Consider the following 27,911-nt stretch of genomic DNA (forward strand, 5'->3'; position numbering starts at 1 on the left):
CACCACATCCATAAACCTTATCTTAGGCCTTCCTCTTTTCCTCTTACCTGGCAGCTCCATCCTTAGCATCCTTTTCTCAATATACCCATCATCCCTCCTCAGCACATGTCCAAACTAACACAATCTCGCCTGACTGTCTCCAAACCGTCCAACCTGAGCGGACCCTCTAATATACAGATTCCTAATCCTGTCCATCCTCGTCACACCCAGAGCAAATCTTAATATCTTTAACTCTGCCACTTCCAGCTCTGACTCCTGCCTTTTTGTCAATGCTGTCTCCAACCCATACAACATAGCTTGTCTCACTACACTCTTGTAGACCTTCCCTTTCACTCTTACTGGTACCAGTCTGTCACAAATCACTCTTGACACTTCTCCACCCACTCCATCCTGCCTGTACTCTCTTCTTCACCTCTCTTCCACACTCACCATTACTCTGAACTGTTGATCCCAAGTACTTAAACTCATCCACCTTCACCAACTCTACTCCCTGCATCCTCACCATTCCTCTATCCTCCCTCTCATTCACACACACACATTCTGTCTTAGTCCTGCGGACCTTAATTTCTCTCCTCTCCAGAGCATATCTTCACCTCTCCAGGGTCTCCTCAACCTGGTCCCTACTCTCACTACAGATCACAATGTCATCTGCAAACATCATAGTCTATGGGGCCTCCTGTCTGATCTCGTCTGTCAACCTGTCCATCACCATTGCAAATAAGAAAGGGCTCAGAGCGGATCCTTGATGTAATCCCACCTCCACCTTAAACTGATTTGTCACTCCCACTGCAGACCTCACCACTGTCACTACCCTCGTACATATCCTGTACCACTCTTGCATACTTCTCTGCCACTCCTGACTTCCTCATTATTAGTCTGTACATTTTATTCTGAATTATCATGTCATATTGGAGATGCAAGCACTTAATCCAGTTAAATTTAGTTCTTGTGAGAATGGCTGAATATTTTTTTTAAATTGGTATTACTGAGTCTGTATGGGGGTAAGGCAAAGACACTCCGTAAGAATAGACTGTTCTGAACAGTCAGTGACTTTGCCCAGTCTACACACCCTTATGAACACATCTCACCCACACACAAAAAGAACAGACCACCACTATGGCAGCTGTGCCATTTAAAAAGTATTGAGGGTTACCAAGAAAAAATATAAAGCAGTTGCAGAATGGGACAGCAGTGTGACTTTCATGATACAACTACAGCATCCTTTGAGTACCTCAGTGTGCCAGATTTACATCCCTATGCCCACATCAAAACAGGATCTAGTTTCAGTTCTGAATGTCATACGATTAAAATTAACCCATCACCGACAAAACTAGACAACCAAAACAACCAGCAAGCGATCTAAAAGCACTAATAACCAAGGCAAGACACCACTAAACCAAAGCACTGAAAAATATGAAAATCCACAACCAAGCAACAGTATATCCAAATGTCCTAAATATGACACACAAAAGGTTGTAAAATAAAAAAAATATTGTTTCATTTAAAATATTTAGCTCTTTTGTTCCTTGGTGGAACTTCCGCAGAATCTAAAAATGCTCATACCTCATTTCCTATTTACCTTCCGATTTAAAAATCACCAGTGACCACGGTAGATTTAAAGGCACAGTGTCTTAAAAATCACCAGTGACCAAAGTAGAGAACCACTGGATGGTCACCATGATCCTTGAACTACTTACCCTCCAATCATGCTGCTAACCTACACCATTTCAAGACTGCTATAAGGCATGCCAACCACTTTTTACCAGGAATCATTTCCAAAGAACAGAACAGACAATAGAAGTAATAGAATGACTTCACCTTTAGATGCAAGAGAACTGCTTGATAAGAACCCTAACTCCAGGAGTTTCACCATGAAAAGGTTTGCCTTCCAGGCTCCTTTACAGAGAGCTTGCACACCTTCATCAACCCTCTAAGTGCTCTCAGAGCCCATCTACCAAACACAAGATAAGGAATGAAAAAAGGCAATCTCATGATGCCCTGGACCACCTGACTCCACAAGCCTCTGTTTATCTGATGGAAAACTCTGGTCATCCATCGACACAAGTAACCTATAAATTGCAACGTACCCCTAGAACCCCACATAAATTCATGTTACTTGCACTCTCACACAATTTTTTTTTTATTATTATTATAACAAAGACACTGCCTGGTTTCTTCACATACAATAAGATTTACAGTCTGTGCTAAAAACTAAATCATTACTGTCTATTGGACAAGTGTGCAATACTTCTAGCTGATGTAAGTGTCATGATTTATACTCCCAAAAATGAATTCACCACACCTACGGCTCCAGTAAATTTTGAAAAGGGCAACTGTTGTCTTTGTTACCAAATTAAATCATTCCAGTATTTACAAAGGGAAACATGTCCACATGCATAACCTTTCGGACCAGGATAAGAACTGGTACTTGCTGCACTAAATCATTTTGACCAATAAACCCAACAAAACCAAGCAACACTCTTAGGAGTTAGACATCTTTGAGGATTAATACAAGGAACATTTTCTCAGTACCTACCTTTAGTGATTGCAGCAGTTAGAGTAGTTTTCCCATGGTCCACATGTCCAATAGTACCAACATTCACATGAGGCTTATCTCGTACATAGTTCTTTTTTGCCTCTACAGCATAATTTCTCACACTCAAGGGAAAACTGGTTCGAGAAAGGACCACGGGAGTCTGCTGCAACATAACACAAATAGGAATGTTTTTTGCTTCAGTTACACAGACATGCATGCATACTGTACTCTACATGTTCCAAAATCTCTCATTCCATCCCTGGATTCTCCAGGGACTGGTGCATGTCCAATAAAAAAAAAAAAAGTTTATTTTATTTTTTGAAGCCCTGCAAGGTTCAAGACATGTGACAACTACAAAATCAAATTACTTAGTCTGAAGTTATGTAAGTGAAGGCTATATAAAATGTAATCCAGTTCTACCAAACTCATTTGGATCTCACCATTCAGGCACACATCTACCTACCAGCATCTAAACTACTTCACAAGTAGCATAGAAGCACCAACAGTTGTTTGAAAAGTATTTCCCATATGACCTAAACCTACTTCAAAAATAGGCCACATACTGACAGAAAATGTTTACATGAACACACTTGACAACTGGCGTCACAAATGCCTCTCTCTAACTTGCCTCAATCTCTTTACCAGTTTTAGAAATTATCTACCATTAGCTTATACCGGACTTTGGTTAATGTCCTGGAAGGGAGGACATGATGCTACACATAGCAAACACAGCCACAAAGGGTCAAAGAATGCACTGGAAAGTCCACAGATAGATGGTCAGAGGCCCAAAATAAAACTCCTCTTACTACCACCTCTACTCACAAGACCACAGTAAACTAGTTATACACTACTACAGGACAGCACTGCCACTGAAATAATGCCAGCTGGTTTGGTGTCATTTTGCCAAACAATTGTCTCTAGCCATAGAGAATCCCTGCATATTATAAAAAAAGCAAAACTCAGCAAGAGTGCCACAGTGTGGTATCACAGCCAGCCACAGCCAAGCATCAACACACAGCACCACAGCCAGTCCTGGCCAGAGCAGCAAACCCATTACACATCCAGATGGTTATGCAGTAATCGCTTAATCCAGCATTGTGCAGCAAGACCTAGTCATTTTCACAGTGTGCCAAAGAACTTGCTTCAGAATGAAGCGAGGCACAAACCAAATGTTAAGGTTTGCCCGCAACAAAATGCTTTCCACAACTTCATTTAGGCCTTCTGGGAAATCGCATTATTTCCATCACTGCATCTGTTACATCCAAAAAAAGCATTTTTTTTGGTGTGGCAAGTCAATAAATTCACTACTCATACATAAGAAAACAATTATGAAACCAATTTAGCTAGAGAACCTTAATAAGAAGTAATAAGGCAGCATTAAACCAGAGTTAGAGCTAACTGCAAAAGGCCAGTCACAGATTACAAACTTCTCACTTCAGCCAGAAAATGTGGAATGAAACCACAAGTCTACGCTTAAAGGAAATTAAATCAGAAACTGTTTTATACGAAATAAGTGTACCTGAGACGAAATGGAGAGAGAAAAAAATGAATCAAAACACGACATTCTTGCCACCTACAAAGAAATAAAGTTAACACTCTTCAAAAATCAACTAAAATTACTCCTTAAAACATGCCCATGCATTAACCCAGATTAAAACTAATTGTATAGCATTACTGTTTTTCACCCTCCTTCAACCACCTAGTCAGATTACTAAGCTTCTTTTTTGCTCTATTTTGTCTAGTCTTCTATTGTCTGCAAACTACCCTGTAGTACTTACAATCTGAGAATTACCCCTGCTCCAGGCACCTGTATTTTCAGCTTTGAATGTATCCCATCTGTTTTACTTGTGTATAATTCTGTACATTATTAATAATTCCTGTTACTCTTTTCCTACTCTTCTACATGTCAAAGGTAAACCCCTTAACCTGGATATTTGCTTCTAGAACTACTGTATTGCTAAACCGTGTACCCACGATTCTTTTCATACTGTTTCTACAATGTTAGCCTACAGCAATAATGTATTGTAATGTTTTTATTTAGAGATTTCTTTTGTGTCTTTTCATTTCTTGTACTACAGTTATATTAGCATAGCTTGGAGCTCATCTCCCCAGGCCTCTACTGAAAATGGACATGTATCCAGTTAGACTAGCCTGGTCAACAAATGTAAAATAAAATAAATAAAAGTCTTCACAATCCTCCGATTGTAAGTGAATGGCCAGACATGACCAGAACGAATGTTCTCTCTCTCTGCTCTAATTCTAAGGCATGCAGAGTGCATTTTGGAATAAAACATTGGACGGAAAACAATCAAGGTCAGTGTGGCAGACCACATCATACCATTTTGGGGTACAAGTTTGATGCTGTGATATTAGTGGATCAGAAAATATAAAGATGTGGTAGAAAACATTTTCTTTTTCCTTTGTAATGCCTTAATTAGAATGATACACCATGAAAGATCCATTCTCAACAGGTTCCTTATTGCCATGGAGTTGCTTAGTGCCACAGAAAAAGCTAAAGGTCAAACACTGCAGACACACCCTAAAGCAACTCAAAACAGCAGCTAGCATCTGCCAAGACGCATCATGCAATACAACGAATCACTCATCTAGCCCAGGTTCACATGGAGATGACAGGCAATCATTAGACCTTTACAGAATAGTCCACACCACCAAATATCAGGAGTTACCTCCTGCCTCAAACAGAGGTTACACAAAACAGGCCTAGGAAGAATATGAGAGTACATGTTCAGCTGTCTGGATTAGTAATGAATCTAGCTAGGGTGCTACTTTGCTTAATATGCAGGGATATAGTTTCTCCACAAGTGGGGAATATGTTCAGATAAAAACGTGTTGTGTCAACATGTCCTATTAATTTGCTAAAAATTGTACCCTTCTCCTGACTGACTTTCAACAATGAGATCCCCATGATGCTTTGTAAACGCTCTGCGAACCATGACTTTTGCTGTAGCAAGCAACTGAGTAAATGTCAGGAAAATCCTGCTAGGACAGCTAAAGTTTGAGGTTAATCAGTCTCTAATTAATGGCAGGTGTGTACCCAAGAAGACAATGTTGTAATTAAATCAAAAGGTGCTTGCTTCAAATTATTAGTTTAACCGTGTGCACACATATGCAACCAACTTACTGTAAATGTATTTTTTATATTTTTCCCCCCAACAGATTTGTTTTTCAATTGTACAGGTTATAGGTCACATTAAAGGTGGGAAAAGTTTTGAAATTATTTATTGTGGCCTCATTTTCTATAGCACAAAAACCTGGCATTTTAACAGGGGTGTGCACACTTTTTATATCCACTGTAAATGCAATCCAGTTCTACCAAACTCATCTGGATACCTCACCATTCAGGCACACATCTACCTACCAGTATCCAAATTACTTCCTAAGTAGCACAGAAGCAGCAAACAAGCGTTTGATAAATACTGAAGTATTTTCCATATGACCTAAATGCATTTCAAAAATAGGCCACATACTGACTAAAAATGTTTAGAGGAACACACTGACAGTCACCAATGCCTCTCTAACTTGCCTCAATCTCTTTACCAGTTTCAGAAATTACCTACCATCAGTTTATACTGGACTGTGGTTAAATGTTCTGGAAAGGGGGGGGGGAGGTGGTGGTCCTCTAGGCATACGTTTGAAGAACCATTGGTTCTATGAACACATTTGGTGAGGTCTTCCATTCCCTGAAAGGCCAAACAAACCATCATGGAGAAGTCTTCAGGAAAAAAGAATACTGAGAGAGGGCAGCCAGCCAATTTGGATATAACTAACTGATTCAAGGCCTGTGAATTGGTCTTCTGTTAATAACCTCAAAAAAGGCTGTCCAAGTATTTTGTTAACCAGACACCCAAAATGCTGGCTTGAAGATCAAAGAAAAATGTCATATATAAGAGGATCCTGCACCAATCTCTATGGAACCCCATGATGCGGTAATGTAATTTGGTGCTTCTGGGAGCCAGGTTTTCATATGTTCATAGTGAAGTACTAGGATAGCTGCCTATGTGGGCTATTTTAATCCTAGAAGATTTCCTTTTTGTGCTTAAATTAACCTATCCCATTGGATTATAGATTGGCATTACCCATCCCATGGTCAAAAATTATACATTAACCCTAATGAGAATAACTGGGATCATGCCACAGATAATGTGATGGGGTCCCATGCATGGGATAAAGCATTTAGGAGTAGTCTCTGTTAATAGTACAGGGGGCAGTCCAGGAGTAAATGCGTGCGTTTCCCATACACAGATTCAAGTCATGCTTGAATATGGACAAGGATGAACTTTGTTTTAAATGGATGGGATGTCTGTTCCACAGCAGCAGTTTCCTCTTTGAGATATACCTGTTCCTCCACACCAAACCATTCTGTTGATGTTGCAGAAGAGGTTTAGATCCCTAGATGGAGTATTTCTAATACCACTGGACTTTGATCCATCAGTACTGGGTCAAAGGATGCCTTGTATGCTAGGCAGGTCACATCTTAGCCTGTAAGATACCAACATTATACTGGTATTTTAGAAATGATCTAGGCTGCCAGCTTAGTGGCATAATGTAATGAAGTCTTGTGGCCTTAAATATCAGGAGGTGTAGAAGACCGCAACGGACAAAAGCTTGCCTATCCCGGGGGTGGGATGCTAGTCCGTTGCAATACTAACATTTAAAAACATTCCATGTGTAGGCCTGGACATGCATCATGGTCTGCTAAGCAGGATGTGGTGCTCCAGTGAAATATCAGTGCATGCGTGGAAGCATGCATGCATCACTGGACAAGTACTTGGACACACATCAAGGCACCAACAGGCGAAAGTTAGAAACCAAACAAAACACCTCCTACTCACTGTCAGATGACTACCACAATTCTATGGCTACAGGTTCTCTTTCTTGGTGTCTCTGGACACCAGGTACGACAGGAAAACAAATTATCAGAGAATGGGTGGGGAGTGCAATGGCTTTGCAAACAGGACAGGGAGGCAAAAAGACAGCAAGAGTTAATAAGCACAAATGCATTTTAAAACCATATTGTTGCCTAATGGATTTAAAAGTACAGCAAATAATAAAGTCAACAACTATAGTTTCGAGCTGTGGAAAAACGGTTTACAAATTTACAGTACATTAGAACGAAGATTAAACCACTAATGACAGTCCTCTGTAACCTTTATACCCAAAAATCAGAACAATGGTATTGATTTCGGATTATACATTCCAATGCCTTGAGTTTACTTTAAGTTCTTGCCCAACTAAAAGTACCCAAGAAAAGACCCATGCCCCAGAGCCAAGAAAAGACCCATGCCCCAGAGTACAAAATAAATAAAATATCTTACCAGTCTGAGTGTATTTTTCACTAAGCTGTGAATGCAACCCACAAGAGCTGAAAGAAAAACAGAAACACATATAATAAACTGTACGCAACACAGACAATAGATATGTACTGAAGCAGATGTGACAGTTCCCCTCGCCCACACTCAAATGGGGAACAGTATGCAGAACTGTAAGAACACATCACTAAAGTGCAGCTGTGACAATCACAGTTGCTTTTCTAGAATCAATTTCTACATTAAATTAGTTGTTTTGATGTTATACTAAAATTTTAAGAAACTTAAGATTTTATATTATTCCACTACTAAGTTAAATCACAGATAAATAATACGGTCCCATAATATCTGAAAATAAGCATTTAAAATTGAATTTCTTCCTACATAATTTTAAACGCATTCAATTTTCACTTAATACATGAGCACATACATTCATTCAATTTTCACTTAATACATGAGCACATACATTAACAGAGAAGAAAAACTATATTACATTTTCATTTACACAGATATCACATGCATTTTAACAACTGTCATTTACTCCACTATATTTCTACCTTCCACTAAACCTCACTCTTCCCGAGCATTATTTTGCATGGATTGTTCCCACAAATTCCATTGTTTCTAAGGACCCCATTTCTCTCACTCTCTCTTACAATATTCAATACTTCGAATAGTTGTTTTTGATTGTGGACTTCACTTTTCTCATAACTGCTGTTGGTCACCAAACAGAATTACAATAAGGCCTTACTATGACTACGCGCACAGGGAGATCTTTGAAACAGATGCTGACAAAGCCCATTATCCACTCTTATTAGCTCTAGACTAAAGCATTATGTTCCCTCCCAGTTTTGCATACATCGTAATTGCAGTTTAGAAGGACCACAGCATGTGGAAACACAAACATACATATCCCCCCATTCCCACCACCCTTTTCTCTTTCATAATCTGTCTGCCAAATACATTACTACACCTCAAGATACCTCTCAACCTTTAAGACTCATCTGCGTGTCTATCCCCCCAAAAAAACTTGGGGCGTTTCATCTCTTTTGAAATGTCCACCCCTCTTTTCATACCTACAGACTTCTGCTGCTAAAGTTACTCTTCCAGTCACAGCAATAAGAATTCCTTCCCTACTCAGGGAAATGCACTTCTCATAAACCTCTTAAAAAAATCTCATTTCTCTTACCTCAGTAATTTTCATTCAGATTCCCTAATCATATACAGAAGTATGCACTCCCCCAACCATATCCCCCTCCTTACACACTTAATTGCACTTAATATCCACTCTCCTATATTACCAATCGATCCCTTACAAGACACCCCCTTAAATTACCCAGACACCCCTACAGGTTCACCCTTATAATAGTCCTCCTGCACCTATGCAACAACATTGAACCTAACTCTGCCCATCGCTTTCATCTAGTCTCTTAATTAAAGCTCACAGTATCAAGAACAAAACAGACCAACAGTTTTTTCATCCTTACCAACCCTAACCTCAGCTATAACAGAATATTGGTTCAAACCCACTGTTTGTTCCATCCACCATTTCTTCCCTGGGTACAACTACTCCCCTGATAGGACACCTGGTTTTACACCTGGCAGTGGAACACTACTGATGTTGAAATCCAATTTAAATGTCCAACTCTTACCTTAAAAGCAATACTTACTACCTCAGACTGTCTTCCTAACTGGCTACTTTTCTGTGTGCCCTCCCCTTACAACTTTCCTGTTCATCTTGCTATTCCTTATCTCCCTCCTCCTTAGGCAAATTCAAAACTATTCCATTTGAAATGACCAGAATTACAAATCTCAAACTTTATCCTACTAGGAGGCTTCAGTCTTGACTGTAAAAATCCTGGAAATCCTTAATATCTTCAAACTCATAGAACTGGTCAATGAACCCACTAGACCAAGCCTAACTCTCCTCCTCACCCACTTTTTGATTTCATTACTGACAATAATCCGAAAATTATTTCTCCAATTCTCACCTCCCCCCCTTTTTCAATGACCATTGTGTCCAATCAGCTTTAACATCTCTCACCACATAAACAAAATTCCTCCCTCATGTTCTTCTTTTGACTTTTCCTGGTTAGGGGTCGCCACAGCGGAACTCCGATCCGCTAATGATTGGCAGTAGATTTTTTTTACGGGTGCCGAGGTGCCAGCTCGACACCTAACCTTCAACGAAGGCACACCCATTCTACGCATGTCTTTCGAATGCCACTCGACCATGGGGAGGACATGCAGACTCCACACAGAAGGTGCTCCAGCCGAGAATCGAATGGGAGACTCATTCTGGATCAAACCCTAATCCAACATTCTCAAACTAAAGACAATTCTAGCCTCATTACACTGGTTTCTTATTCTCTCTTCCACTGACCCTAACCACTGTAGCATTCTCCTCAAACAAATTTTCACTAACCTCCAGGATTCAGTCTTTCTTAAAACCACATGGCTCAATAAACCACCAAAACACAACTGCTTCGAGTACAAACTCAAATGCCTCCTTAATCTCAGGGACGATGCCTGGCATACTTGCAAAAACACCTCATCCTCAGCCTCCAGGCAACACTATACTAAGTTAAGAATTCCAGCTAAACAGGCAATCAGGTGACAAAGGTCACGGTCCTTCCCATCTCAACTCACCTAAGAAATTCTGGGCAAAAGTTAACTGTTTGACAGGCTGTACTAATACAGCTAACACCCAGTCCTCCACACCTCACCTCAGAGTTGCCGATTTCAGCCTCCAATTCTGTGCACTTCCCAGCCTTGCCTCCATTAATAACCTCTCCCACTCCCTCTCTCTCCTCCCTTCTATATTCCCAGATTCCATAATAAAGCATTCAAAGCTAAACGTGTACTACAACTACTTGAACTGAAAACTGACACCTTCCGTTCCAGACATCTTCCCCCCATGGTTCATATTTTCATGCAAGAACTTCATAATCTACCCCCCACCTCTTCATATTTATAATCTCTGCCCAACAAATCATCATGCCGGATGTCTGGAAAACAACATTTGTTAAAACCCCTCAAAAAAAAAAATCGAACCCACCCTGCACCTCTGACTTGTTCTTCCCATACTTGTTAAATTCCTTGAAAAATTAATTTACAAATCAACTCACCCACTACATCTAATATCATATACTATCCTCAAAATAGCATTGCTTTTGGCCTAGTAGGAGCCCTTCTACAGCACTCTGGACACTTAGTGATAACAACCCCCTGCTGTGGACAAAGGCCTCCTCACTGGACCCATCCTTATTAACCTCACCAGAGATTTCAATCTAGCTGAACATAATTCTGTTAGATCACCTAAACTAGAATTAACGCAGAAACAGCTTCCTGCTTTAAAACTTAACTTTCCAATCAGTACTTCTCTGTTCAGTTTCAGAACCGCCTCTCTGCTTCCGCCTCTGCTTCCACCCCTTTCCCTCATGGCTCCAGTTTACTGCCCCCCTTAATAAACTACCACTTAACTCCCTCACCTCTCTTACTTTATGCTGATGGCAGTCTTGTTGTTGTATCTTTCAGCTTTTCCCCGGTTAGGGGTCGCCACAGCGGAACTCCGGTCCGCTAATGATTGATACTGAGTTGCCAGCCCTGACGTACAGCCTTCAACGAAGGTACGCCCATTCATGCACGTCTCCACACAGAAGACGCTTTAGCTGAGAATCGAACAGGACAACGTCTTACTGTGAGGCGACAACGCTATAGCAGCACCACCACCGCAGTCATGTTGATGGCAGTCTTATTTCACTCAAACCTGAACTCCTCAGCCATAAAACTAGTATAAGCAGACATCCTGTCTCATCAAATGGCTTAAAAAACACACACCTTTCCGATCACTTTCGAACGTGGAACAACGCTATATGGTACCTCCCCTAAACAGCAGAACAACTCTCAATCACTTTTTGTCCATTATCCAGGACCCTTTTGATAATACCATTGATAAAGTCATCTCCTTCAAATACCTTGGTATGTGGCTTGATCCCACACTGAACTTTCACCTTTATCTACAAAAACATACAGAAGAAAATGAACTCCTCCTTATTTTAGTCCTATAAAATGAACTCATATATATATATATATATATATATATATATATATATATATATATACAGAATATGGATGGCCACTGGTCACAGCAGTGTCCAAGAAAGCTCACTACCATCCAAACTATAAACAAATCTATTGACATTTCAGTTTCCTCTACCCCAAAAATTACTTTTAATAAAGCCAAATTGCTACCTGTCCAACATGCCAACTTGCTTCTTGGATCCCAACTCTAAGTTCCTCAAAGAACTCTCCTAGGTTCATAGGTGTTTACTAGGCAATTGACCACAAGGATCTTCTTAAGCCAGGTTCCTATTGCATTATCGAATTGCTGAAACTTCTAACCTGAAAACATCGAACACAAATGTTCGAAGTTTCAGCAATTCAGCTCAATAACTGTTGTAAGCAGAGGGGCAAGCACCCCTGCACCCCCCGCTCTTTAAATATACCAACTCCGAGATAGCACTACAGTGCAGTAAAGGGAAATATTCCCTTTCTGCACTGTAGTGCGATCTCAGAGTTGGTATATTTAAAGAGCGGGGGGTGTGGGGTTGCAGGGGGGCTTGCCCTCCTGCTTATGATGTTACTTTGTCCGTTTTTTGTGTTCAAAATTATAAAACTTCAAACATACAAATTTGATCTTGTGGTGTTCGAAGTTTATACTTTCAATCACGTAATAGGAACCCTTCTTAAGCCTAGCCATGCACCCCAAATCTCAGACGAGTTCTGGTACCCTTGATAAGTGTAAGTAGGGGTTTGGGAGAAACATTTACAAGCAGGGGACTAGAGATGAACCACTTATAGGCTGCTTGTGTCCATTAGAGAGACATAGGTGCCAGCCCAGGAATGAATTTCTAGTTCCCTATCCAATTATCTAAGTTATCCAATCAAATTGGTTTAGGAAGGAACTCTGCTTCACATGGATGGGGAGCCTGTAACACAGAAGGGGTAGTCTCTGGGATACACACCTGTCTCTCCAACACGTCCTGTGAGATGGCACAACGGATAGTATGGTCACCTCACAACAAGTGGTCCGCTGGTTTGATTCTCTGCTGGGGTGCCTTCGGTGTGGAGTCTGCATGTCCAATCTGTGTTTGCATGGGTTTCCTCTGGGTGTTCCGATTTCCTCCCACATTCCAAAGACAGGATGCAGGTGGATTGGACTCTCTAAATTGGTCATAGGTGTGTATGTGCATGCGATTGTGTGGTGTGGAAGAACTACAGCAACAGAGCTAGCCACCTGGTGGTGTAAACTTTGGCTCTAGATGACTGTTACTGTTGATCCCGACCCATGTGTAAAAATGGGTAAAAAGGGGTTGTGGAAGGATGTCTCTACCAGGAGGCATGGGTACCAAACCAGAGATGAATTTCCTGGTCTATCCAATTGTCTAAGTTACACATGAATTTGTTTAGGGAAGAACTCTGCTTGTCATGGATGGGGAGCCTGTTCTAGAGAAGAGGTAGTCTCTGGGATACATACCAGTCTCTCCAACAGGTCTTATTTATATCCTAGGTAAGGTGCAAGCCCTTAGAATGGGCAATTCTTGTGCAGATTGCCAGGTATTGATCTGCCTGCAGGAGACAGAATTCAGGGACAGGATCTTGAGACAGTCTACATAGGACATGTTACTTATGCCCTGTATTCTTTTAGTGAGGAACCTCTGTAGATGTCCCAACTCTTGGACATACCAGGTTAGGTACATACTGAAAGGGGCACTGTACTTAATGATAGTCTGATGAATGCTGGGTACAGTGGAACAATGACTTCCTTGGACCTAGATGCCCTACCTTTGTTTAAACAAGTTGCACAACATAGAATTATTTCCTCACCACTGCAGACACATGATGGTCAATGGCTACATTACTGTGCATGTCCCAAGTCCCTGACTACTGGGTCAACAATTAGGGGCGTGTTATCAATATGATAGTTACCAGGAGTGATGACTTTAGGAAGGACACTATTGTGCATTTCTTGGCATTTAATTTTAGTCCTTGGCTGCAACACCAGTTGTTTGTCTGCATCAGCCCTTCCTGAAGAACATTTGCGTCAGTGGGGATTCTCTGACCACTCCTAAATTTGCCATCATCTGCAAATTTAGTCAGCCAGACGCCACTGGCCTTGACTTCAGAGACGTCAATGCCAATCCTTCCCTTACCTCCATCTCCCCCCTTACTAATCTTAAAAGACCTCACCTCATACCTGTCATTTTGTGCTCCACTTAATGATCATCAAGTCCAAATCCATTTACGAACGCTTTCCCTCTGGACACCACCTAATTCCCCATTTTCCCCTCCACCAGTCCGGCACCTTTGTCTTCCTTGCATTATTTCCCTGCACTAGTATCTGGTCTCTCTACTACATTATACAGTTAATTTCTGTGTGCCCTTACTATCTTTTACACGGTGCTCTATCCTCCCACTATTTCACTCTTTCCTCCCTCCTTACTCTAACCGCCACTTCCTACTGTCCCCCTACTGTGTACTTTACGTTTATTGACTTATTGCCATCATAAACACATTTTGTTTGTATTCATATTTTAACCTGCTCATCTACTGTCATTTATATTTGTCCAGGCTTCAGACAAAAATAGGTCCATTTAGGTCAGTGCTATTACTAAAGTGAATGAATAAATAAAACTGATGGAAATGGTGCACAGTAAACGAGTAAAGCAGGCAGTCAATTTAATAAAATTAGCTATTCTCATTTTTTTCAAAAAGGGCTGGATTCTAGAAGTACTTGGTCATGGGGTCATATACTATGCAGAGCAGTTGCACCACATAAGACTCCAAAACCTAGGACTCTGCCACTCCCCATTCAGGGTATGCTAATGGAGATCACCACATTCAGGGTATGCCAATGGAGATCACCAAAGCCTTATGCTCAGTTCTAAAGGGTGCATTTGCTTGCTTTGCCAAAAAACACAACCCAAGACGTTTCAGCACTTTACAATGATGAAAGTCTCAAAATGAGTGAGGATGAAACAATGGAGTAGCGTATTGAATTAAAAAGGCAGAGTCTAAGAAATGGCTGCTCCACCTATATGTGAGACCAAGTACTGCAGGCAGTACCAGGCAGGAAGCCAGAATGCCTGCAGTAGCAAGTCCCACATACAGGTGGACCTGTACTGCAGAGTCATGGAGCCATGGCTGGGAGGACTGCAAGTCTACATAGTTTGGTGTGCGAGCAACACCTGAGTAGGGGCAGCTGTAACTGTAGTCTCTTAAAGCTATACATTTTATTCTCTAGATCCCTGTATAGCTCTGTAAATTTCTTATGGGTATCACAGTCAATTTGTTCTTTATCATTCATTGGAAAAACAGGGTCCTGCATCAAAGGATATAGAAGTCGTTGTGGGGGGTACTACTGAACTGCAATGTTTGATAGATTATTTACATAGTACTACAGAATGCCTTAGATTCACATATAAACATTCTCATGAATTTATTAAATTTTTGGATGTCTGTTAGGTAGACACATTTAAATGAGATAGTGACAGAAATGTACAGGAAACCAACACGCAAAAATAGCATTTTGCGTAAGGTGAGTATGCATCCTGCACATGTACGTAAGAATGTCATAAAAGGACAGTTCATGAGAGCCAGTCGATTACATAACACTAACGAAGGTTTAAATGATACAGTTACAACTTTGATGAAGGAGTTTAAAGACAGAGGCTACAGTAAGAGACATCAATAGTGGCATTAAAAATATGAACGAGAAACGAGCAAATAGATGCAAACCCTTCTTCTCAGAAACGGTTGAAGAAAATAATATACAAGAGGGTAATATCATGAAAGTCAGACTCCCAGTAACTTATTCAAGTGATATTAGGAGATTCTGTGGTATTATTGAAAAGAATTGGAATATTTTGCACTCAGTGCCAGAGTTACATAATGTCTTAGAAGATAAACCTAAGTTTTCATTCATAAATAAGAAATCTCTAAAGACACAGCTCTGCTATAAATCAAGTTCCTTAAAGCAACCGGTATTATCACAAAGAATAGGGACCTTTCCCTGTAGAAACTGCATGGCCTGTAATTATCTATACAATAAATCTGTTTATAAACATCCCACTCTAGCCTTCACCATTGAGGTCAACTTTTATGCTGATTGTAGAACACATCACTTAGTTTTTGCACTAGATGCTCTGTATTTTATATAGGCAAAACTGATAGATGCCTTAAAGAACGTGTGCTTGAACACTTAAGAGATATAACAAATAAGAAAGACACTATGAACCTATGAACTAGTGCTTTGGCTAAACATGTACAGGCAGAAAATTCACAACACATTTTTAACTTCATGGTGATAGAAATGATTAGTAAAAACAATAGAGGAGGGGACATTAAGAATAAAGTGGAGGAGGCAGAACAGAAATGGATTCTGCAACTTCCAGCAGATAAACCCCCTGGGTTAAATAGTGCGGTCTCTCTAAAACCAATGGATTCTGCAATAGTGCGGTCTCTCTAAAACCAATGGATTCTGCAACTTCAAGCAGATAAACCCCCTGGGTTAAATAGTGCGGTCTCTCTAAAACCATTTTTGAAATCTAGACCTTTAAAACATTGAATAGTCTTAGTTCATTAATTTTAAACGTAATGAATATATTTTTTTAAACTAGGACATTTATTAGCTACTTTATTTATATATATTGTTACTATACTATATATGTATTTTTTAAATGTGTCATATGATGTCACAGGGCATTAGTTCTCTGATTGGATGCACTTGTTTTTTAAATCTAATGCTTTGATGTATGTTTTAATGAGTCTGAAGAAGCGATCAGTTGTTGGATCGTGAAAGCGCTTACTTTTGTTGTCCTATTAAAGTTTTGTTCTTGTGGAATCTGGAAGTTTGTACAGCCGTGGTCAGCCTGTTGTATTTTATTTTCTACTGAATGAGGAAAAACCCCATTATCTGTTAATTCTCAAGTCTCTGAATAATCATAAATGATGAACAATCACTTTCCAGCAGTATATAAAACTGGTGGCTCACTGCATCTCAATGACACAGGGACACAGCTCATTTACAGAGAGATGCACATCTACACTATCGATATCCCTAACCAAGCACCTTCTGTTATCCAGGTGGACAAATGAACACAAAAATCACAATCCATTTATACCCCTGCAGATATGCGCATCCAAATTGCTACACACATCCACAGTTAACCACTCCTCTCAAAAATACCTTTCCGCTGAACTTCACTAAACTTAACTGGAACGTGGTCCCTTTCAACAACTTTAATGGGTGACCAGTCTCTTGGCTATATTAACACTGATGGCCTTCAAGTCTCTGAATCGGTGGGCTGCTGAATCACCTACTGCAGAAATTTCATCAGGAGAACACATGGCTAATTAGCAGATCTTCCATAATGCTTCATTACTCTACAATGTAACACTCAGATGTCCCACCTCATTGAGTCTTCTAATAATGGAAAATCACTGCAGTGTGCCTGTCTCTACAAAGTGCTACTTCATGGGGTTGGCAGCCCATGATAATCCTTTCTGAATTCCACGGCTAACTAGTACGGACTGTGCCACCTACACATCAGATTTCCTTCTAATGACACTAGCATTAATATGAGCTCCTTTGAAAGCTTTAGAATTTGCCAGTTCACCTTTGTTTGGGTGTACTGATCATAACTATGTGGATGTAAAACATTTTGTGGGTAATTTGGCAAATGGGATACATTTCAAGATAGATTGTCTGTAATTCACAAAAAGATGCCTTCTCAGCAAGGGATATTAAAAGTTTTCTAGCAGGAGACAAATCCCTAAAATAGCTGTCAACTGATATCAATTGTTAATATTAAGTGATTTTTTTTTTATTAAAATGGGCCAACCACACCTAACTTTTCCTTCCAAGTCACTAACAAGTATGGACTGGTGCAGTTAGTCATACTCCCAACCACAACATACAAAGCTACAAAATAAAACAAGCACAGGCAATTTTATTTCAGTCTTCCAATTATAACCCTACAAACCCTACAAAAGAATTCCACACCATCTCCAATGCTTTAAGTGAACTTCTCCATCTGGCTTGCTTAAAAAGTCTTGCTAAAAGTCATTCAACACAGTCTCATACAACTACTCTTATCTGTGCACTAGACTATTTTAATTCCATTTTACTGCAAACATTTTAGCCCCTTCTTGAAAACTCAGTGTGCATGTGTGAGAGAGCTAGCCTAAACACATTTCAAGAAAATTAAAACTATCACTGCTGCAGACAATTACAGAACAGCTAGAGAATTACTTCCAACATTTTGCAAAACAGTTCTGCCTTAGGTCCCAACTCATTCTGAGCTGGGCTCAAACCTTATAAAAACAAAAGCCCCCCCCCCCCGCCTTTTACCTAAAATTACCACGCACAAATTTCTCAACTGTTCTGAGATTACTTTGCATATTATTTTCACCTACAAACTCATGCCATTCTCTCCAACAATCTTAACCTCTACTCATTTTATACATCACTTTGGTGATCTAAAACTTAACACATAGGGTGCATTTACTATTGACCAAATAAAAGGTAGACTTCACACAGTTACTGTTAAGTTAGCTCACCCAAGAATGCTAAAATCATGTACCTCTATCACAGCATGGTCTCTACATAAAAGGTACCTCTTTACTTCTGCCCAGTTATTTCATAGCCCATTTGCCATGGCAAGCAAAATTACTGGAAAAAGCAATACACAACAATTACCAACTTAAAGTCCTTAGTACCCACCATAGCTTTTCTCCATGGCATGATATCAATACAACATTAAACAAGTTCATTAAAACTGAACTTAAAAACAAACTGCTTTCTATTATCTTTCTGACCTCTAACATCTAATGTAGTTGTCATCTCTACACTCACAGTCAATCCATGTTATTCACACACACCATCATGACTGTCTTGCCAGCTCCTCCCAGAACTGAAATCAGAACAAATGGAATACTCTGAATCTAACACTATCACCACACATGTACCTCACTGTTCATGCCTTAGTTCTTTTCAACTAAGTTTGTTAAAAAAAAGGTAGTGACCTTTAAACTCAAAATGTGCAAACATGGCTGCCCAACTACCACTTAAAATAAATGTGACCAAATCATAAGTACCTGCCATTTATTCTTTGTGCTCATGACTGAGAAATTACAACTATCCCCTGCCAATTAATCTAACTGGCTTACAGACTGTAAGATGCAAAAACAATGATGTTCTACAACATTCAACAGCTTTAACACATCACAAAATGCATAATCCATGTCTTTATCAACCCACCACCTTCTCCAGCCATCACTTAAATTTCCTCACACACACTCTTCTCCCATCTCGGAACATTCTCCCTCCATTCTTCAATGTTCTACTAACTAATTTTCTACTAACTAAATCTCTCACTTTTCCAGTTAAGTGATTAAGTCAGCAAATTCTTTATCCAGCTCATGAAAAAAAAAAAAAAAAAAAAAGGTTCAGTATGCAAATGCATATTCTGCAGGTCTGAATTTCTTTAACTCAGGGGGGAATGTGTGTGAACAATGCATACGCACATATGTACATATATAAAAATATAATCTGTGCATATGTTTGGAAAATTTACTACTGTTGCATTAAGTCCAAATCCTGTGACCCCTGCTACTTACAAAAAATAAATAAAAAATAAACTGCAATTCAGTTTAAAAAAAATATAAAACTTCCAATGTGATTTCTGTAGGGAGGATGAAGCCTCCCTGCATCCACACACTCAACACTCTATACCTCTGAGTAGGGTACTGAGCTCTTCAAAAATGCTTCAGCCTTGAAACTGATGTGTATTTATCAAGATTCACACTCGCAGGTCCACAAATCAAAGACTGTAACTGATGATACCTGAAAATTTTCAACAGGCACCCCAACTTTAATGTGAGGTACCTATTAATGCTTAAACTCTCTGCAGGATAATCTCTCCCTGGAACTAAACTGCATGCAGCCTAGCCAAGATAAGTAAATCCAGCAAACAAGACAAAGATGCAACTGATGCCGTTTGTAAAAAGCGAAAGCAAAGCATGGCACCGTAACCATTTAAAAAACAGAAACTGGTAAAAAGCACAATGAACTCCTGATTATTTACAGTTGACACACACAGTGATGAGTGTGAAGGACTGCTTGCCCTACCCAGACTGCTCATATTCTGCCACATAAGGTATGTGCATCTCATGCAGTTTTAAATTAGGTCACTGTTTTTCTTCGTATTGCCTCTTCAAGTTTGTTTCTGCTATTGACCAGATCTTTGTCTCATATTTTTGGTGCATTTCAGGCATATAACTGAGGACTAAATATTAACTAGACATGAGTTTCCAAATTCATATCACTCAAAAATACATGCCAATACAAAATCTGTTACTCTATCGACACTCTAACATTAATATTTACAATCTGTCCCTGGCTTTGGGCCTTTTGTCTCACATTAATTTTTGGCTTTGCCCAGGTCATAGCTCTTAACCAATCAGGGACAGACATCAAGAAAGAATCAGGGACACACTTAAAATATTAGCACTATTAACCTAAGACATTGACAGAATAACAGAACACCCATTAAGATGCATTTTCTGAAGTAAAAGAAGCCTGTAACATTTCTGATAAAGTTCTTAAATAGAACGAAAGCACTACAGAGTGTTTTTTTTTTTTTTTTTTGCCTCATCTATTACGTTTCATCAAGTGTGCTACTTTATTTAGTTCCTGTGTTTGGTTTTTACCTTGTGCAAGCCTATAACTATTTATTGTTAACTGTAATTCACCACTTTGTAAAAAAAAGTTACCAGTTTTAGAAAGGATTAAGAGGGACAGAGCTAAAATCTGAGTCTAAATCAGGACAATTGAGAGGTATGGTCCAGACATCTTGCACTGAGGGGTTGGTAGTATGCCATCCACTATCCTTTATGTAAGAGGACCTTTGGATTGAGGACGACCACAATTATGCACGTGAAATTGAGAGTGGAAAAGCAAAATTACGTCTGTTGCAGATTTCCATATAACCAGCTGCCTAACGTTTCAGTAGAGTTACACCTGTAACTTCCTGGACAAAATGATTATAACGAAGACTGCCTCACACAGCTGCTCCTTGACCCAGTGCACTCCAGAGTACAATACAAAAGCGGAGTCCTAAACAGGAAGGATGCTCAAAACGAGTAACTGTGACAGAAAGCAATATGCATACGGTACAATGTCTGGCCTGGATACCAAGACCGCAATGTCAGTAATGCTAGATTATGTAATTCAATCAAAATACAACGTAACAGTTCATAAGATTTATTTGCATCAAAGTACAGAAGATTTGCCTGGTATCACCAGTCTGAGCTAAGCTCTCAAATACATACCACCCCATAAACACTCAAGACTACCTATGACAACAACCACTTCCCTCAGGCAGTCCACCCCCAACTCTGAATGCGTCTTGCTTCACACCGTATCTTTGACCTTCTCGTGAACAGGACCCTAATCCACAGCGAACGAAAGGCCCCCAAATCCAAAAGCCACGTAATATGTAAGACACCAAAAGAAAGTACTGTTCTTTTCATTGTTAGAAAAAATAGCAAGTGGCTACCATTACATTTATTCCCTCACCTAATCTCCCACTGCACACACGAACTGCCATAATAGTCGCCATATTTCTGTCGCTACCAAATGATGTCACGCCCGAGATCAGAGCAAATAGCTACCAGCGCTATTATATGATGTAGAAACGTTGCTGTCATCTCATCTGCGTTGTGAAGACCGGAACAGTGTGTAGTGTTTGGAAGTGTTGAGATGTCTGTGTATGTTATCAGCGCTAATTCGTAGTGGGAGCCAGCATGTGTCCTACATGTTTACTTCATATTCTTTGGCTTCGTTTGCCCGTCATAAAATTTGTGTTTTTCCCTGCAAATCAATCATTAAAGATTGTTGACACTAAATGATAATGACAGAGATCTGAGTTTAATTCTTAATATCTTTCAGAAAAAGATATGCTAATTAAAACCTGTTATTCTAGCAAATATCAAAGTTTCCAAGATCAATATTTTAACCCCGTGATTTTAGGCATTTGTTTCCCATTATTTTTGCTTTGTCCAGAATTCTTCGACTAAGAGTTTGACAGGTATGAGGAGGGATGCTGCAGACATAGAAAAAACTACCTGGATATCCAAAGTGGAATATGTATTTTGCAATAAATGTTTCAGCCTGCCTTTAGAAGCTTGCAGCTAAGGACATTTTTTTTCTCTTCCATTATAACTAAGACACGCTGATAATAGGAGGGTTAAAAGTCAGTACACTGGTTTCTCCAAGGCTAAAAGTTAATGTTTTCTGAAAGTATGGAAGTTGTTTTTCACTTTGGGAGGAGAATAAAGATAGTGAGGAAAAAAAAAGACACCAGTCAGTGTAATAGAAGCACAGACAACAGCGTGCATTTTAGCACGGTTAATCTCAATTTTTGGTTAATTAAGGCCGTGTTTGCAGCTTTTTATCACAGCTGTTACCGTTAGGAGGGTTAAACTGCATTATTTGAAGACTAACATAGTTGGGTGTATTTATATTAAGTTAACAGGTTATGGGGTGTTCTGGTGGTTTTTGAGGGTTTTCATTAAACAAAACGTTGTGTAAAATGTGACATAGGTTCCAATGCTGTTGATAAGAAAAAAACTATATAAAGGATTAACCTGACATACATTGAGTGCATGTATCACAAAAGCTGAAAATAGAAATAAAAAAAAATCACATATAGTAGGTAGGAATAATGACTTCTTATCATAATGGTGACACTTTCCATATTTTCTTGGAATGCAAATGGTCTCACAAGTAGACAACATGGAAAGAAAGAAATGCAGAGTGTAAATAGCAGTGCTACAGAAGACACATTTGGAAATAACTGAGCATGTGAGTACGATAAAGGATTTCAGGATGGATATTCAGAAGACTATCAGGGAAAAAGGAAAAGAGGAGTACTTATATTAATTGCTAAAGGAGCTCCAGCAGTGACAGAACAATGAAAAAAGATGATAATGGTATCACTCTTCTAACAGCAACCATCTAAACTTGGTCAAGAATGGTATTCAGGTTTTAGGCTTGTAAGGGCCCCAGGGCCATTAGCTAGTAACCTCCTATGAAGTTTGGTAGATTTGGGGTATTAAGAGGCTACTGGTAAGGCATTAGGATTCTGCTGGCATGTTTTTATATTCCATCTAAAACTGTTTTTATAGAGCTTAAGAAAAAATTTGAGAGAAATAGCCAGTTTTCAGCAGAAAAGATTACTTATAGGTGGGGAATGGAATTTGATTTGCAACAACGAAGATGTATCTGGGGGGGGCCTAGAAGGAAAAATATAACAAAATAGGGTAGATTTCTGAAGAAATTTATGAAAATATTTGGTATGGAAGATGTGAATTTAGTAGTTGGAATGCAAAGAAAATTTATATATTATTACCCAAGGTGCAATAACTGGACTGACTAGACTAGACAGAAATTATATTTCACAAGAACATTAAATTGAGAACTTTGACACACATCCAATAACTACTTCAGATCATGCACCAATAATTACTAAGATAAAAAGGTAGGGTAATGAAGCAAAGATGAGGCACTGTTGCATCCCCACCTACCTGTTAAAAAGAGAAGAATTTAAGGAAGGGTAGTGGAAATTATTAGAGAGTTATTAGGGAATACAGAAAGTACTACAGAAATTAGAGCTATCGAGTGGGATAAAATGAAAGTGGAGTTTAAAAATAGAGTGAAAATAGAAAAAAAGAGAGATATAGTTAACAAGTAACAATAATTATTTAGAGGAGCTAACAAAGTTTAAAGTATTACAAAATAAGGGGAATTTCACAGAACAAAAAGACCAACAATTGCTGAATGCTAAAGAGAAAAGGGAGTACCTGAAAAATATGCATGAGTTTAGAAAGATTGCTGTTAAGCAACTGTTTTTGATAATAAAACCAGAGCACAAAAACTTTTGCCACAGCGACTTAGCTAAACAGAAAGTAGAAAGGACTACTGCCAAACTTAGGATCCTATAACAAGAAAAATAATCAGAGATCCTGTGGAGGTATTAGAAATATTTCAGAAATTCTATGAAATTTTATATAAAGCAGAGAAGTGGGAAAAAAACACAAAGGGAAATATTTATGGAAGACTAAAATATACCAAGGTTAGGGGTAGATGAGGCTCAACAATTAACAGTTAAGATAGGAGGAGATGAGATAAAAATGGTGATTTATAACCAAGCTAAAGGATTGCCTCCAGTAATAGATGGTATTCCACTGAAAGCTTGGAAGCTATAAGGGAAGAAAGCAATAAAGATCTGGAATGTTTTGTTTAACAGTATTTTAAAAGGAGGGGGGACACCAATATCATGGAATGGCTGTAATGCCTAAGACCCATCAGTTCCAGCTTCATATATGCCCATTTCAATTTTAAACCATGATTATATAGTGTTTATGTCTATAATGACTAAAAGAATGACAAAGATGTTACCAAAATTGACAGATATGGATCAATGTGGTTTTGTAGAGGGGAGGCAAACATTTGATAACATTAATAGAACAATGATGATCCAGCGAGAAGCAGAATATAAGAAAGCACCACTGTTGTTGACAGGTTTTTATGCAGTGAAAGCATTCAACAAAGTAATGGGATTTTATGACTAGGGTAATGTAAGCATTTGCATTTCCTGATACAATAATATGGTTAATTTAGAGGCTATATATGAGGGATCAGAGGCAAAAAATGAAAGTGGGAAGGTTCCTGTCAGATAAGTTGTGTCTGAAGAGAGTAACCAGGCGGGGTGTCCTCTTTCCTCTCTGTTATTTGCGTTATATTTAGAACCATTGACAAAGAAAATAAGGGACTCAGAAATTCAAGGATATAATTGGTATGATTTTCATGTTGGCTTTATTTGCATGTGATATTATTTTGTACCTGATAGAACCACAAAAAGACATCTCAATGTTGTGGAACATTCTGAGACAGTTCTGTTTTTGTCAAGGTAAAAGAGTAATGATAAAACAAAGCTATAGATGTAAAGTACACATGAATTGGTTTAGCGATACCCATATTTTATGGGGACATGACAAAATTAAGTATTGAGGAGTATGGGTTAAAAAGGATTCTGTTATGGCAGCAAAGGATATGTGGGAAAACAGTAAAAAAAAGTTGATACAAAAACTGAAAAACTGAAAGTTGTTGCCTATGGATATGGATAGCAAAATGCAAACAGTAAAAATGCTTTTAGTCCCTTTAGTTTTATATACAGGCTAGGCATATTTTTACCAACAAGAAAATATGTGGATAGTAATTAATAAAGAGTTGAAGGATTTTATCTGGGAAGGGAAGAGGGCAAGAGTTAAGAGGGATAAACTTTGGAACTCAATACCTCAACACATCCTAAATGCTACCAATCTACACCAATTCAAAACTCTGCTCAAAGACCAGCTAGCTAACAACTGGCTCTGCTCCTGCACCAAGCCAGGCTAATACCACATAAGCCCACATCAAATTTCATCCCCTAAATTTTATACTCTCCATGTATACCCCACTCTCACTTGTTAACACCACCTATCAGCTACCTACAATAAGAGTATAATTTGATAATTTCTTTTTTTTGTAAGGGTATACATATGTACACATATTAAAGTATACTCAAATGATCAACTAAAGATGGACCCCTGCCCTCAAAAAAAAAGTATATACATATATATATATATATATATATATATATATATATATATATATATATATATATATGACTTTACTATATTGTAATAACTTTCTCCTTTTGACTAAAGTGCCTATTGTATATTGTACTTTCTTTATTTTCTCTAGATATTTCTGTTAAATTATATGTAAAATTGACACTGTACCTGTCAATGTTGTTCTTGTTTTATTGGAACTTTTCTCCCCAGGCCTCCGCTGAAAAAGGGCTCACACCCAGATGGACTATTCCGGTCAACAAATGTAAAATAAATAAATAAAATAAAAATAAATTGATAATTCCAGTAAAACATGGAGATTTAGGATTACCTGATTTGAAGGGATATTTTAAAGCTACGCGGTTAAGGCTGTTATACATAACACAAGCAGAAAGCTACCATTCAAAGTGGAAAGAGATGATGATGAAGTGGGGGTGTACCTCAAGACATAAAGAAAGAGTGGAATTTTGGATGTAGAATGTTACTTTCATAAAGTAGCAGGAATTATTAAAACCTTTTAATGGAGAAAATGCCCAACCAAAACCAGAATTTGAAATCCAAAGTCAAAGGCACTCAGAAGGTGAACAAGTTGCAGTAATTTCAAAAGTTCACATCACTGTTTAGTAAACTAAAGTTTTAATCACATAAACGGTTAACTTTTATCACCGCGTTTTCGTCTTAACAGCCAAGAATTCATCAGATGCTACAATAAAACCCAATCACTGTCCTTTAAATATATTCAAAATGTCTCTATCTCCAATGATTTTGTCACATCAATTATTACACCACCAATAAGATGATTCTCTTACTAAACGTATATAAATTAATTCTGTACTATCTAAAACCTATGTCATAATACTATACATCTTTATATGTAAAAAGATTACTGTTAAGATGAAAATGCGGCAATAAAAGTTAAGCATTTATATGATTAAAACTTTGGTTTAATAAACAGTGAAGTGAACTTTTATAACAGCAGGAAGTATTCTAAGAACTAAGCCAACACAGGAATGGAAAAACGAGATTCTGCCAATAGGGATGACTGCAATTAGGTATACAGAGAATAGGCAAAAGGGGGATAGAATTTACTGGAGGAAGCTAGTAAAGTATTTATTTGGGAACAAATAATTAAAGAAGGAAATGTAATAGAGGCCAAGAAGACATTTGGACTGCAAGCTAGAAATTGTCTTCTTTATCAGGGATTTGTATCAGAGTATAGGAGTATAGGCAAAGAGGAAGGGGTAGGGCAATCCTAAATGAGAAACATATACTAGTTGTATTTTTAGTTGAATCTAGAACAGAAACTGCTGTTAAAGTGGGACAATTAGTAGGACATATAAAATATTGCACAATAACTATGTGAATCAGTCAGAGAAGATCAGAAAAGATTTGGAAGCGGGAGATTAAATAAGCAAGTCACAAAAAAAAAAAAAAAAGGATCAGATAGCAAATGTTGGAGGTGTAATAGGGAAGAGGTACCTGGCAGCATATGTTCTCAGAGTGTAATGAGTTGGCAGACTTTAAAAATTTCCTACAGAGCACTCCATCGGGAATACTGAGCGAGCAAATGAATGCAACTAAGGAAATGCTTTTTTAAACTGAAATACAGGATCTGAGCTGCCCAGACATAGCGAACCTTATAAAGTTTAATTCTAGTGACTGCCAAAAAAGCAATTACTAGAAAATGGAAATCAAAGTCTAAATCACCTATACTTGAAGTAATGAATATTGTAAGAGAGATAAAAGAACAGGAAGTGGATTCTTTATAAAACAGTAGGAATACATTATATAGAAAAACAAATGGAAATTATGGGAACAATGTATGCAGAAAATTGTTTTGGAGGAAGAATGAGGTTTAAGAGAAGCCAGGAACTGAACAATTTGCGTAATGTTGGTTTGACTATATTGTATAGAACAATATATGTGATGTATGTGATGTATAAAGTTATAAAGTTTGTAAATGTGGACTGGTTAATATGGTTTGATTACTTTTGTATAAATGTAAGTTTGTCTATATCACGAGATAATTCAATAAATGTGTTTTTTTTTTTCAGAAAAAGTGAAATACATAAATAAAATTGATAAATTTTGTATAGACTCATTTATTGATACATTTTGTATAGACTCATTTATTGATACATTTTGTATACACTCATTTATTGATACATTTTTTATACACTCATTTATTGATACATTTTGTATAGACTCATTTATTGATACATTTTGTATACACTCATTTATTGATACATTTTGAATAGACTCATTTATTGATACATTTTGTATAGACTCATTTATTGATACATTTTGTA

General features: G+C 38.3%; 1 protein-coding gene across 2 annotated transcripts in view; it reads right to left on the reverse strand.

Moving 5' to 3' along the window:
- The window catches only part of TUFM (Tu translation elongation factor, mitochondrial), a 144,658-nt gene extending 123,016 nt beyond the window's left edge, over window positions 1-21,642 (reverse strand). Inside the window, exons 1-3 of one of the 2 annotated variants that reach the window (XM_044058531.1) lie at window positions 21,506-21,642; window positions 7,873-7,919; window positions 2,537-2,696 (exon numbers count right to left, since the gene is read on the reverse strand). In XM_044058531.1, coding sequence (XP_043914466.1) covers window positions 2,537-2,696; window positions 7,873-7,919; window positions 21,506-21,548 — 250 coding nt within the window. In that variant the 5' untranslated portion in view covers window positions 21,549-21,642. Of the gene's footprint in view, window positions 1-2,536; window positions 2,700-7,872; window positions 7,920-21,505 lie in introns of both variants that reach the window. The other variant, XM_044058530.1, reaches the window with a different exon arrangement.
- Between the last annotated feature and the right edge of the window lie 6,269 nt (window positions 21,643-27,911).

The sequence above is a fragment of the Protopterus annectens genome, chromosome 16.part0, assembly GCF_019279795.1.
Source record: "Protopterus annectens isolate FY-2018-M chromosome 16.part0, PAN1.0, whole genome shotgun sequence".
Classification (NCBI taxonomy): domain Eukaryota; kingdom Metazoa; phylum Chordata; order Ceratodontiformes; family Protopteridae; genus Protopterus; species Protopterus annectens.